This window comes from Fulmarus glacialis, unplaced genomic scaffold (assembly GCF_000690835.1).
Source record: "Fulmarus glacialis isolate BGI_N327 unplaced genomic scaffold, ASM69083v1 scaffold5195, whole genome shotgun sequence".
In the NCBI taxonomy this organism is placed as follows: domain Eukaryota; kingdom Metazoa; phylum Chordata; class Aves; order Procellariiformes; family Procellariidae; genus Fulmarus; species Fulmarus glacialis.
In genome coordinates, this window is record NW_009212226.1 from 23,666 (window position 1) to 36,283 (window position 12,618).

Here is a 12,618-nt window from a genome sequence, read left to right on the forward strand (position 1 = left end):
CACTCTTCTGTGCCTTGTAACTTTGATTTAGACGTGCAGAGTACCTAAGCTTGCTCACAGTACCTGTGTGCTTATGCAACTTCTATCTTTGCACACAGAGGAGAGAAATGGTAACTTGTTAATATGGCAGAAGTGAGTTTTGAGAGGCCTTAACACCCTTAGGTAAAGAAAACTGACTTATCAAAACTAACTCTCTTATCTATTTATATGCCTGTTCCCCACCTCCCACTCCAAGACTACTCTTCCTTTGGTGTGCAAGAATAACTCATGAAAATATTCAAAGAAACTGAATGTTTTAAAAACAGAACAGATGCTTTCAAAGGAGAACAGATTCCAAACATTTGATATTTTCCTGAATATTTGCTTACCACCCTTATTTTGTTAGAAAAAAAAATACAATACACAAATACTTGATGCAGCTACATACAAAAGCCATCCAAATTTCACACTCCACAATCTGTAGATGATGATTTTTCTGGGCATCTGCAGCTTGGCACAGCATGGAAGCCAAGCAGATTTGTTGCTGAAGCAGGCCATAAATTATTAAATAAGAAATATATTTAAGAATAACGCTTCCATCTCTCTCCCGCACAGCAGCTGCCGCTGTTGCTGTGTCTGCGCGAGCGGCTGCTGCTCGGGGATTGGCCACCCCAGCACGTCTGTGCCATTGGCTCTATTTCCAGACTGCGTCACCGCTCCAGTTGATGGCGAGAATTCAGAAATAGGTGTGTGCATATTTATCAACCCCAGGCAAGCGAATGCCATCATGTTTCAGCTCAGTCAGAGTAAAAAACTTGACCAGAGAGAGTTAATTGAAAGGAGGTATTCGCAGAAGGCAACCCTGCAATAACAATTACTAAGGGCTGAATCCTGAAGGCACTTAGGAGGTGAAGGGACTCAGCTCTCTCCAAATTACTGTAATCGTTCAGATTATGGAAATATTCATTCTAGATCATAAATCTGTTATTCATCTTCAGGCAACTGGGCTGAGGATGATTCCCCCCCGCCCCGTGGGGAATGTTCTGTAAATGAATTCAAATCCAACTTCCGTCAGACAGCTCCCTCTCCCTTGCTTCTAATCGCTTTCTCGTGACATGGTAGCTTTGAGACTTGACAACACAGACTCACAGTGGCCTTGGTTACTGGTTTCATACATATTCAGATACATTCTGCCTCTGTAGAAATCAGGTTTGCTGCAGGAAGGTCCCATATTTATGCATTATTCTGGAAAGAAAGGTGTGATGGGCTAGATCTTATGTGCAAAATAGCTGCATTTCCAGGGGGAACAGTTCAACCCCTCATCCTTGTTAAGGCAGTCATATACGTATGTATATACAAGCAGACCAAAACATAGTGTAAGATAGTGACTGGTGCTTTTTACCCATGCTGCTCTGTCCACAAAACAAAAACAATATTCATACAGATATTTGTTAAGAAATACTTGTACCTTTCCTTCAGCATATGTAATGTGCAATTTCAACATCACAGTCTTACCTTCAGTGGCAGAAATAATGCATACAGTTTGCCTCACTGCAGCTAGAACGTTCCCAGGTACATTAGTACATAAGGCCTTGTTCTGCTATATGCACTTGTACCTGTACATCAGTGGAGTACCTGCAGAGCCAGTGTCACAGAACTATCTACGCTCGCTAAAGCCGTATGTATGGATCCAGTTTGGGAGCACTCACTTGTATTCGTCATAAACCTCCTGCTTGGGAAGGGATGTCTCAGGGTGCTCTTCCAAGGTGTTCCGTATCCACGAGAAGGCGTGCATCTGCTGGGCACGGCTGGACGACATGGAGATCTGATCGCTAGTGAAAGAAGAAGCAGTGCTGATGAAAGCTTCGCTCCATACCTCCTCCTGAGTTACAAGACTTAGTAATTGACTGCCTACACAGGTGAGAGACACCAGAGACAACGAGGGCCAGTACCTCACACGTTTAGCTATTCCTTGAGGCATGAGCAGCAGTTATCTCCCTCTTTCATCTACAGTTTAACAAAGAGACTCCACACTCCAGTTCTTAACTGATATACAGCAGCAAGTAGACAGTGACAGGCGAGAGTTCACATACTTCCCCTCTTAAATTTATTGTTCCTTACCGACCACCTCCAAGCTTTTGCCCACTCAGTTTGCGGGCTGCCCTTTGGAAACACCCAACTTTCCCAGCAGATGCTCAGAGGCACCTGTCTGCCTATAACCATCCTACTGGGAACATATACTAATTCTGTGACGTTGTGATCTGCAGGTTGGTTTTCTAGATCTTCCTTTAGTCAAACAAACGTTACTAGAAACACCAGTAGTTCCTCCTTTCCCCCACCATCACATTTGTGTTGCTATATTATCACTTCCTACATAAAAAGCAAAGAAACAATCACACTTAGGATGCAAAACACTTTCTCTGATGACTCTTGCATTTTAGGAGGTTTATATTCACAAGCTATTCATGCACTAAAGATTAAGAAGTTAAAAAAACCCAATCTGCAGGGAAAGAAGAGTCCTTAACATTTAATAAAGGCTGCTTCTGCTACCAAACACATCATGTGAATGGTTCCTCAGCAGATAAGTGCCACAGGAAGTAAAGTAAGGTTTTGGTACTAGCTGCTCACGTTTACACGCTCACACACATACCTTTTGTCTCCATTGTTGGGACCCGAAGGCAGCTGAAGGTAGAGGTAGAGTTTCTCTAGGTCTGTAAACTTCTCAACTTCTTGCTAGATAACAAAGGTGTTTTGGTTAAAAAAAAAAAAGGGTGGGGAGAGGCAGGGGGACAAAAAGCAAACAATAAGAGTTGAGCTTGACAGCTAAAAACTATCATCTGACAGTGTATTCCTAAATAATACAATTTTAAACAAGACAGTATTTACTTATGTGAAAGTGTGACTGTGAGCACTCTGGGACTAGAAATGTGATTTTCTATTTTATTTGCACACCACCACACACTAGAAAGCACTGGTCACCATTACAAAATTCACATGCAACAAAAGCTGGATCTGGAAAAGTGTCAGTAACAGATCACTTCTGTAACCAGACATGCAACATGAAAACTTTATCTTCTCAGAGCACACATGAAGCACCTCTGAGAATGCAGCATCAAAAAACAGCTACGCTGTAATAACGCAGGATGTCAGACCTGATCCTGTGATCCACTATAAATTAATAGTTAAGTGTCACAGACTTCAATGCAGACATTTTAAAATCTATCTATATACATATGTATTTTTTTGTTTCCTTTGGAAATCCGTTATTGAACAGGTACTGAACACAAGCCATTCAGTTAACATGAATCTCCGTGATGCCGGACTCCTCCTCCAAGGGATACCAGCTGAGGATCAGACACAGGGGGGGTTTACCTGGTGTATGCAAACAGTGACTGCTACACACAAACTAGCTTTTGGTCACCTGAAACCAGCTACACAGACTTAGAAATACTAGGAAAATCAGTTGCGGTAATACACTCAGGCCTGCTCAGCAGCAGTGGGAGTAAAGCCACACAGCAAGGAGCAAACAGGTTCTCCTTCTGGAAGGTGCTGCAGAAGCAATGCATGAGGTGGTGCACCATCAGTACAGAGTCAAAGACTCCCATGATCCCTTTTTAAGTTAGAATACAGCTTTTGGATTACAGTTAGTTCTCTTTTCCTTTACTGGTGTCTTACTGCCAATGTAACCTTTTCCAAAAGGAAGAGAAAATAAGAGAGCGCGACCGACAGGTAGTGAGACCTGGCTGTTCACTTCAGCAGTGAGCAGAATAGAGAGGGGGGAAACAAAAAACCTAAACTTCACTTCAAACCGGGGCTCCCTACCTGCCCCAGTCACGTCCAGATCCACCTCGCTTCAGCTGGCACAAAATTAACAGCAGTACCAGGGAGAGGTGAGCTCCCACCTCCCCTCTGCTGGCTTTGCACCCAGCGCACGGGTCCCCTCCCTGACCCCAGACTCTGGGCGAGGACCGGCGGGACGTGCCATCCGGGGAAGGGTGCTGGGAGAGCGCGGGGGCTCGCTAATCCCCGCCGCCTAAACCCACCGCAAAACCGCTCCACAGAACTGGGCCACCAGCGATGCGACAGACGCTCTCAGCGCCAAGAGAAACACTTCAAGCAGCAGCCAGGTAACAGACACTGGATTTGTTGCTTTTATAAGCTGCAGCAAACCACAACATTTAGGGTTTTTTTTCCTCTCACAAACTCCTGAAATTTGCTGACACCGATTTCTGCGTGGCCCTACAGCAGCTTACGCAGCAGTGGTGCTCAGACCACCGAATATCCAAACAAGTATTTCTTAATGGGTGCATTTTGTCAAGTTCTCTGTCCTTCCTTTCTTGCATAAATCACAGCATTTGGACTGGTGGGTTTTCCTTTAACAAACCCATTATTGAAAAGATCAATGTTCTTCAAAGAAAGCGTGTACAGAAAATTAATCATTTACTTATGAAAAGATTGAAATTTAACAGCTGCAAGATAATTTGCACTTATTTATTAGACCTCCTCTTCTTTGAGGAACTTAGCTGCTTTTTGTTTTAAACGGCAAATGCCAAAGCAGCACACCAAAGGACACGGTCCGGGTGAGATTACCTTGCGTGGTAAGCACTAATCCATGTGGCAAAAGCGTCCCAGGCAGAACAAAACAAAAAAACTGCCAATGACACTGAGGTGGAAGACAACCTCTCACTTCCAAATCTAATGTGCCAGAGTGCAACATAAAGGGCAAGGTTTTAGAAGAAACATTAAACCTTTCATCAAAAAATACTGAAGTAGTCTCAGTGCCCACTCCAGCTGAAGCAACTTTTGCTGTGTCCTGGCAGAAGGAAGGGGCTGTGTGGAAGGGCCTTGCCTCAGCCGTGGAGGCTCTGCTACACAGGCCCCATTTGCCAAACCCCCTAACTAAAAAAAAAAAAAAAAACCACAACAAAACAACCCAACGATGTATATGTAGAGAAAAAAATTGACTGGGATTATGCAGCAGAGTCTTTCCAAAGGATGCAAGCGAGCCAGCGACTCTCTCGTCAGCAAAACTGCATCCCTAGAGCTGAGGCAGCTGAGGACTATGGTTTTCTCACATCCTCAGCAGAAGCAGCTGGACAGCGATGTTATCTCACTGTTTTCACTCAAAACGCACTGCTCTCCCCGCCTGGCCCCAGGCAGCACTTTCTGCGCAACTCCTCCAGCTTCCAGCGAGGGCTGCGGGAAAGCCCCGGGGAGGCAGGACCTCCTCGGAACAGGAGAGTTAACACCCAGCCAGGAGTCATAGCCAGTTCACGGAGGTAATCCTACCTGGGTGATAATTAGATAAACCTAAGCTTATTAGATGAGACTGAATCTATTTAGAGAAAATCATCTTAACACTGAAGAAGTGGCAGCAAAGGGATGGAGTGTGACAGTCAGTGCAAGGAGATTCAGGAAACATGGTATTTTGTTTACTTTAAAAAATTGTTAAACATTATGTTTTGTTTAGGCTGTTTTCTCTAAATGTTTCTAAAACTCTCAAAACTTGGTTTACAACCTTGGTAAGTACAACCTCTTCTTCAACCTCAGCTGACATCCACCAGTTCTCAGTGCTAAAGGTCTGGTGAATTCAGTAATAACTCTGTTACTGCAACTGTTCCAAGTATCAAAACTTTCAAATTTCTTAATGCAATCAGAAAACAATTTGGGAAAGTGGAGGAACATTTTAGCTGGCCTACTGACTACTGACCAGCTCAGCAGAAAGAGATTCATTCACCCTGAGTTTTTCTTTGTGCTAAGTTGGATGCATAGGGAAATGAATGAAAAGAAACAAGAACACAAAATATACTACAAATTTTCTCCACCACCACCCCCCAAATAGGTCAATAGCATGGAAAAAATAGGTCAATAGAGTGGAAAAGAGTCACAGCATCAAAAGGAAGACTGTGATGCCGGCATCATCTTGGACAAATTCCCCTTTGTGTAGCCCATTAAAGCTTATGCTACAGTAGTTTTACAACCCATATAGAATGTAAAGTGTCTGGGGACATTTTGAAGGGAATCCTTCTGCGCTACTTAAAAGGATCTAAGTAAAAATTTTGCTTGAAGTTTCCTGACCTTGAGTGACTGGTTCTATCAAATCAGATGAAGACTGTCTAATTCTCCAAAGGCTATTTATAAACCGTGTTTCTTGAAGCTGCATTAGAAAAATGCATAAGCATGCTAAACTGCTCGCAGGACTGAGATGTAAAGCCATCACAAAGCACCACCTCTATTACTCTTGGTTTTCACAGGTTATATCTCCCGTAATCGGAACCACATTAAATAAAGGAAGATTCAGTGAAGATGGGGAGCAAGCAGTGTTCATACTTATTTTTACAACTTGGCTTCAATTTAGCCAAAAAATATATCAAGTACTCAAAATATCTGAGTGATCTTATATTCTGAGACAGAAAAACTAAAAACAAAGAATTAGAAACCTCAAGTCACAACTAGGCAAAGACTTTCAGTAACATACAAAGGAGCAGAAATCTCTGATATTTTTGTTTTGACAGTTACCAAATATAGATAGTTCACTAAAGAAATGCACAAAATATGTAGCAAACAAATTAAACCAGAGATCCATTTATATTTGCGTTATCAGTAGCTACATAGATCTGCTCCAGAGGAATCTGTCCTTTTGCTGCCCAAGACAGACACAGAACAAGGATCTCTTAGGAACAGAAGCAACTTTCTTTTTCATTCTAACAGGCATTTTGATTAAGCAAATAAACAGCTGTCAAATAAACCAGAATGGCCAAAATGTTGTGGGGTTTTTTTTTTAAAATGAAAATAGCAGGTTTTGACATCTGGTTCCATTCTGAGAGACACTAACTAGACACTGAAACTTTTCACAGCACAAAGAGACAAAGACCAGTTCAACACATGTGGTTAAGGACTTAATCTGTTTTATAGGAAACATGAGTTTATTCATGTTCCTGCTTGAACCAGAGACCTAGAGATTTGAATGTGAGTCTCCAGAATCACAGAATATCATTTCAGGTTTCCTGAGCTTGGTGGATTGGTTCGCTCTATTTGGTTTTCTCCGACTGCTGATCTACTGTCAGGTCACAAACGTTGGTGAAGTTTCATCCGAAAGTTGTCAAAAGGGATTACCATGGGAAAACTCCAGGGAAAGTGCTTTTTCTGGATTGTTATAAAGACGGAAATATTTAGTCAGGCCAAACATTAAACAAGATAGAGGAAGAATATACTAAGGATCAATTAACAGAATTACAACTTCTCTAATGAACACAGTGAAAAACAGCATTGAGATTTGAACTATTTTGTATTTCCACAATGAAGGCAGAATTACAGGTTATTTCTGTCTTCGAGTTCTGGTGAAGAGGAGTTGAAGGCCAGGGGCACTGCTGCAAGCTTTTTGCAAGCCTACTATTTTAGAGAGCATGGACTGATTTTAATATTTCTTTCCACATTTTGAGTATTTATAGATAACTATAATCGAAGTAAAAAAGGCTATGCCAATGCCAACGTAACTTGCACCTCCTGGCAGACTGGTTCTAAAACTTGTCATACTTCAGCAGAACAAACATCTATTATTTAAGAACTAGACTAAGAATAGCAAAGTAGTCAAGCAATCATCTTCCCACTTTGCGAATAGAGAAACAAGAAGCAAAGGTTAAAATAATTTGTTCAAGGTCAGATGGTTTGTTAGAAATATGATCAAGACAGGAAATAGCTAATACTTGAAACAGAGCCTATTATTCTAAAAAGCTGCTAATAAATACATTTGATATGCTTTATCTTACCAGAAGCAGAAACATATTTCAGGTGCTAAATACTCCAAACAAGCCCCTAAAACAATGGCAGCTTTGTACTGAGAGTGTCCAAGCACAGCTGCCAAAGCTTCACAGAGCTTCTGCCCGTCTCCTCTAGGGCCAAAAAGACAAGTGACAAGCTACCACCTTCTCCACAGCAGGACCGAGGCCCATTGCTTCCACAGACCTTGCACACTGCTGCGGCCCACGCTGCAACTGCTCCAGCCATCAGCAGCTTTGGTTTTCATGGCCATCGATGCAGCACTCTCTCACCAGCACCGACCTCTTTTCATAGGACTAAGGAAAGAAACCTTAACCTTCTTGCTGAGCGATTATATGGAGCATACCGTTTTAAAAATCAGGTTCAAGAGTTCACTTAGTATGTGGCAACAAATACAACAAGCAAAGTCATAAGAGAATCTACTGCTAGACATGTTTACTACAGTTAAAAAGATGTTATAATGAATTTTTAATGGCTGTTTACACCACAGTTCTTGCTAATTATCTTTTTCTGGATTGCACAGCATACAATGATTTTCTTATGATCTTCCAGAAACTGACAGTATGTCAGAATGTAAGTGGTGCAGTATAGTAAGTCAAAGGCAGGTAACTTTGGTCTCGTTTGAGTAACTGCAGTCCCAGTGCCCTTAGACTAGCTGTTTTCCACAGTCCTCAGCTGCTAGCTACGTCCACAACAAAGACGATTGCCATCACCTCCGTTTCCTCTTCCTATTCCTCTCTTTCTTGCTATCCTGGGTTGAACTAGGCAGCCTATGTGCTGAAGAGCATTTGTGTGTGGCTCTGCGCACTGCGGCTGTGACTGTCACTACCAAACACAAACAGCAACAAGCATAGCCTCATTTTTCTCTACTGGTGTTCTTTCTTTTAAGATTGCTAGCAAACTGATCAAGTTTAAATGCTTTAAGGTATCATCAGCACCTCCCAACATAACTGAAAGCTAGTCCCAAATCTCCTCCTTACAGTAAGAAGGGAAACAAGGGACAGACGTTGTCCCTTTATGCTTCATGGGACTGATTCAAAGGCCCTGAAAAGGTTTCTATCCGAACGAAACACGTAAGAACATGCACTTAGAGCAAATGCTCTGACCTGCCCATAAGCTTGGAGCCGGACGCTCTGCAGGCAGCTGGTACCCCAATGACAGGACCACTCTGACAAACCCATGCGCATTCCACGGAAGAGGCAACCCGCTCATCTACCTTGTGCAGGACAAACCGGACAGGCCTGCAAGGAAGCTCCAAACAAGTTATTTAGAGCTATATAGTCACGGCCTTTTAGTTTAACATACTTTTAGATTCTGTTTTGCAGCTCACAGCTTTCCAGAAGTATGTAAAAACGCAGAAACCATTTTGCCAGAATTCAGCGTAATTTTTATTTCCTGAAACTATTCTAATCTTGGATTTTTCTTTTTTAAACTACCTGAACAGCATTAGATCTACCTTTGCTAACCTAGAGTGGCCTTTCCACTGTTGACAGGACTCCTCTGAACTCATCAGCAGGACAGAGAAGGAGGCATCTGGAACAGAAAATTAGACCATCAGGACACTGCTGCTCTGTTCCAAGTCAAGCTATGGAGCCCGCTTTGCATCCAAGAGGACTATTCAGAAAAATAGCTTGTCCATCCAATGGATGAGACCTACACAAATGAATGGGCTCATACGAACTGATAATCCCTACCTCATTGCCCTAGAGCTGCAAATCTGCAGAATTTAATGCAAGAATAGTCCTAGTGTAATTCCTTTTTCTTAAAACGGATTTCCAAGAAGCAGATGACCGGTTAACTTCCTACTTATTTATTCCCTCTCCGATGCTACTTAGGAACACCTATCTCACTTCCCATTTTTCACCACAGAAAAACCTGATGTTAAAAGAGTTTTACACGTGCAATTTGCCCTTTTGCCACTGAAGACTCACTTAAAAAAATTAAGATCTTAAGACACATGCTTTGTGTCCACAAGCGTCAATGAGGAATAAAGTGGACAAAAATGACATTTTGCATTGCTATTTTAGTTGGATGCATCCAAGAATGTTTAAGCACAGGCAAAACTGGGTCCAAAGTTGGTTTGCAATACATCAATACAGCTTACTTTAAAACTATTACCACAATAAATTAAGATAACATTTTAAGGGAAGAGAATTCGGTGCCATCTGAATTAGCTTTTCATAATGTGACTTTAAGGAGTATTCTTATCCAGCTCAGCCATACAGCTGAACAGATTCTATTTCATAGTATCCAGATGGTTGTCTATGTCATCTTTTTATCTTACCTGCTGGTACTTCTGGATGAAATGCGAAGGTAGAAAGTCAGAATAAGCTGTCCCTTCCTGTCTTAAGATTTATGAACTCAGACTCTGATTTAAAGAAAGTCACAACCTCCTCACTATTAAAAACAAACAAATAAAACCTCTTTCTGAGTTAGTGCTAGATATTTGCTTCCTAGAAATAATCTCTTATCACTGTCTAGATCCTGTTATTTTAAGGCACAAAGGAACATGATGTTTATGCATTTCAAGGGCTTTTCTTCTTCAAAAAATATTATCTCTCTGTCCTAAGTAGTACAGCAGAGCTAACAGGACCTGTAGTGTTGCAGTTTCGGGGAAGGTACCTGAGATGCTGTGCAACTTTTGAAGTCAGCAAGATTTAAAAAAACAAACCAAAAATCTGATAATTATGACACCTGCAAGATTTTCACAGACCAGGAGATTAGTCTGCCAGGTTTTGTGCAAACATCAGTTCAATCTAGTTCCTTCCTTAAAATGTAGTACCGGCCATGAATTAACTGTTTCAAGGAAACAACAACAAAAGCAATAATCATTGTCATTAAAGGCCTGCAGAGCAATGGAACTTGAAGGCACAATTAGCTTCTTGCATACTCTGATTTGTGCAATACCTAATCTTGCATTTAATAAAATAATGCTTACAAAAGCAGTAAGTCACCTTACTGTGCTGTGTCTATACTGACAGCTCTACAAGTGGCAATCATAGCCACTTGCTGCTGGCAATCAGAAGTCAATACTTCCACGGAAAACCCACATCATGTATTTTTTTGGCAATGGGAACTAATTTTGATCATATTTAGTGGTAGTACCTTAAAGCACTGTGTCATGGTTTAACCCCAGCCAGCAACTAAGCCCCACACAGCCGCTCACTCACTCCCGCCCCGGTGGGATGGAGAGAGAATCAGAAGAGTAAAAGTGAGAAAACTCGTGGGTTGAGATAAAGACAGTTTAATAGGAAAAGCAAAAGCCGCGCGCACAAGCAAAGCAAAACAAGGAATTCATTCACTGCTTCCCATCGGCAGGCAGGGGTTCAGCCACCTCCAGGAAAGCAGGGCTCCATCACGGGTAACGGTTACTTGGGAAGACAAACGCCATCACTCCGAACGTCCCCCCCTCCTTCTTCTTCCCCCAGCTTTATAGGCTGAGCATGACGTCATATGGTGTGGAACATCCCTTTGGTCAGTTGGGGTCAGCTGTCCCAGCCGTGTCCCCTCCCAGCTTCTTGTGCTGGTGGGGTGGGGTGAGAGGCAGAAAAGGCCCTGACTGTGTGTAAGCCCTGCTCAGCAAGAACTAAAACATCCCTGTGTTATCAACACTGTTTCCAGCACAAATCCAGAACACAGCCTCATACCAGCTACCGTGAAGAAAATTATCTCTCCCCCCAGCCAAAACCAGCAAACAATGCTAAGGAAAGGCTTCATAATAGCTGTCAGTCTCCAGAGCCATCTATTTTGGTCTTGCAGTTTATTAAATATTAAAAAGCATTCTGGAGTTGTACTTACCAAAATGCAGTCCACTTTAGATTGTACAGTTTTGCTAGACGTGAGGGAAGAAAGAGAGAATAGAAATCTTGAATTAATCTAAACAGCAATGACAAAAATATTACATATTAGAATTTTTATCACTGTACTACAGGCTTAATCTCCTGCTGTGAAATATCCTGCTAGTCTATGGAAGAATACTCATCCGGCTATTTTTTTGTAGAAAGTCACCCCAAACTTAACTGTTAGAATTCTTGCTGTTTAGCTCTTATATATAAGAACTGTACTTTTTCTAATGAAGCATCATTGCAACTGGGAGCTATTATCCCAAGTTGCAAAGCAGCCAGGATGGATGTCACTACTTTTATTGTAAGCTCTTCCACAATTCAGATGCATTTTACTTGTTCATCTCTAAACACAATTAACACCCCCCTCTCCCCACGCTTCAGTTAATCCCATCACTTCAAGGCATTTATTTCTAGCTTTCCAAAGAGCTGCTACAAAGCAAACAATCGGTATCCCACTGGCAACTTAGGAGTTTTCCACGTTAGTCTCACTACCTCCCAGCTGGCTTATTAAGACGACATTGGGTGGGGACTGAATTAAAGTATGCCATAAATGACCTCAGTACATGTGCCAAGGAGTGCAAACAGTATGGAACTTATTATACTTCATATAAACACACCCATAAGCAGCTTTTGTGTTTCTTAAGGGTGCCGTGTTTCACTTGCTTGGTCTGACTGCATTAGTTGAAGGCATTTCATCATTGCTCTGAAGAGGAGCAGGAGCTTCAACATGCAAAAAACAATAGTCTTTACTGCTGGACTAAACAACCATTTTTGGAGTTTAGGAAGTGATTCTTCTCCTAGTAGAATAAAACATAATTCAATCTCCTGTTAACACAACAAAACATCTCATTTCCAGTAATTTTACTTTTGTACAGGTGCTACCACGTACCAAGAAAGACCAAGTAAGGTATCTGATGGATATACTAAAATCATAAGTAAGAAACAAGCAAAACAAACGGCTCTAGTGTCTGGTGGTGATAGGAACCAAAGCTACTGAACCAGCAGCTACTGTTGT

General features: G+C 41.8%; 1 protein-coding gene across 1 annotated transcript in view; it reads right to left on the bottom strand.

Moving 5' to 3' along the window:
* RFX7 (regulatory factor X, 7) overlaps positions 1 to 11,583 on the bottom strand; it is a 27,435-nt gene extending 15,852 nt beyond the window's left edge. The window contains exons 1-3 of the mRNA XM_009577793.1: positions 11,557 to 11,583; positions 2,630 to 2,712; positions 1,689 to 1,811 (exon numbers count right to left, since the gene is read on the bottom strand). Coding sequence (XP_009576088.1) covers positions 1,689 to 1,798 — 110 coding nt within the window. The 5' untranslated portion in view covers positions 1,799 to 1,811; positions 2,630 to 2,712; positions 11,557 to 11,583. The remainder of the gene's footprint in view (positions 1 to 1,688; positions 1,812 to 2,629; positions 2,713 to 11,556) is intronic.
* Between the last annotated feature and the right edge of the window lie 1,035 nt (positions 11,584 to 12,618).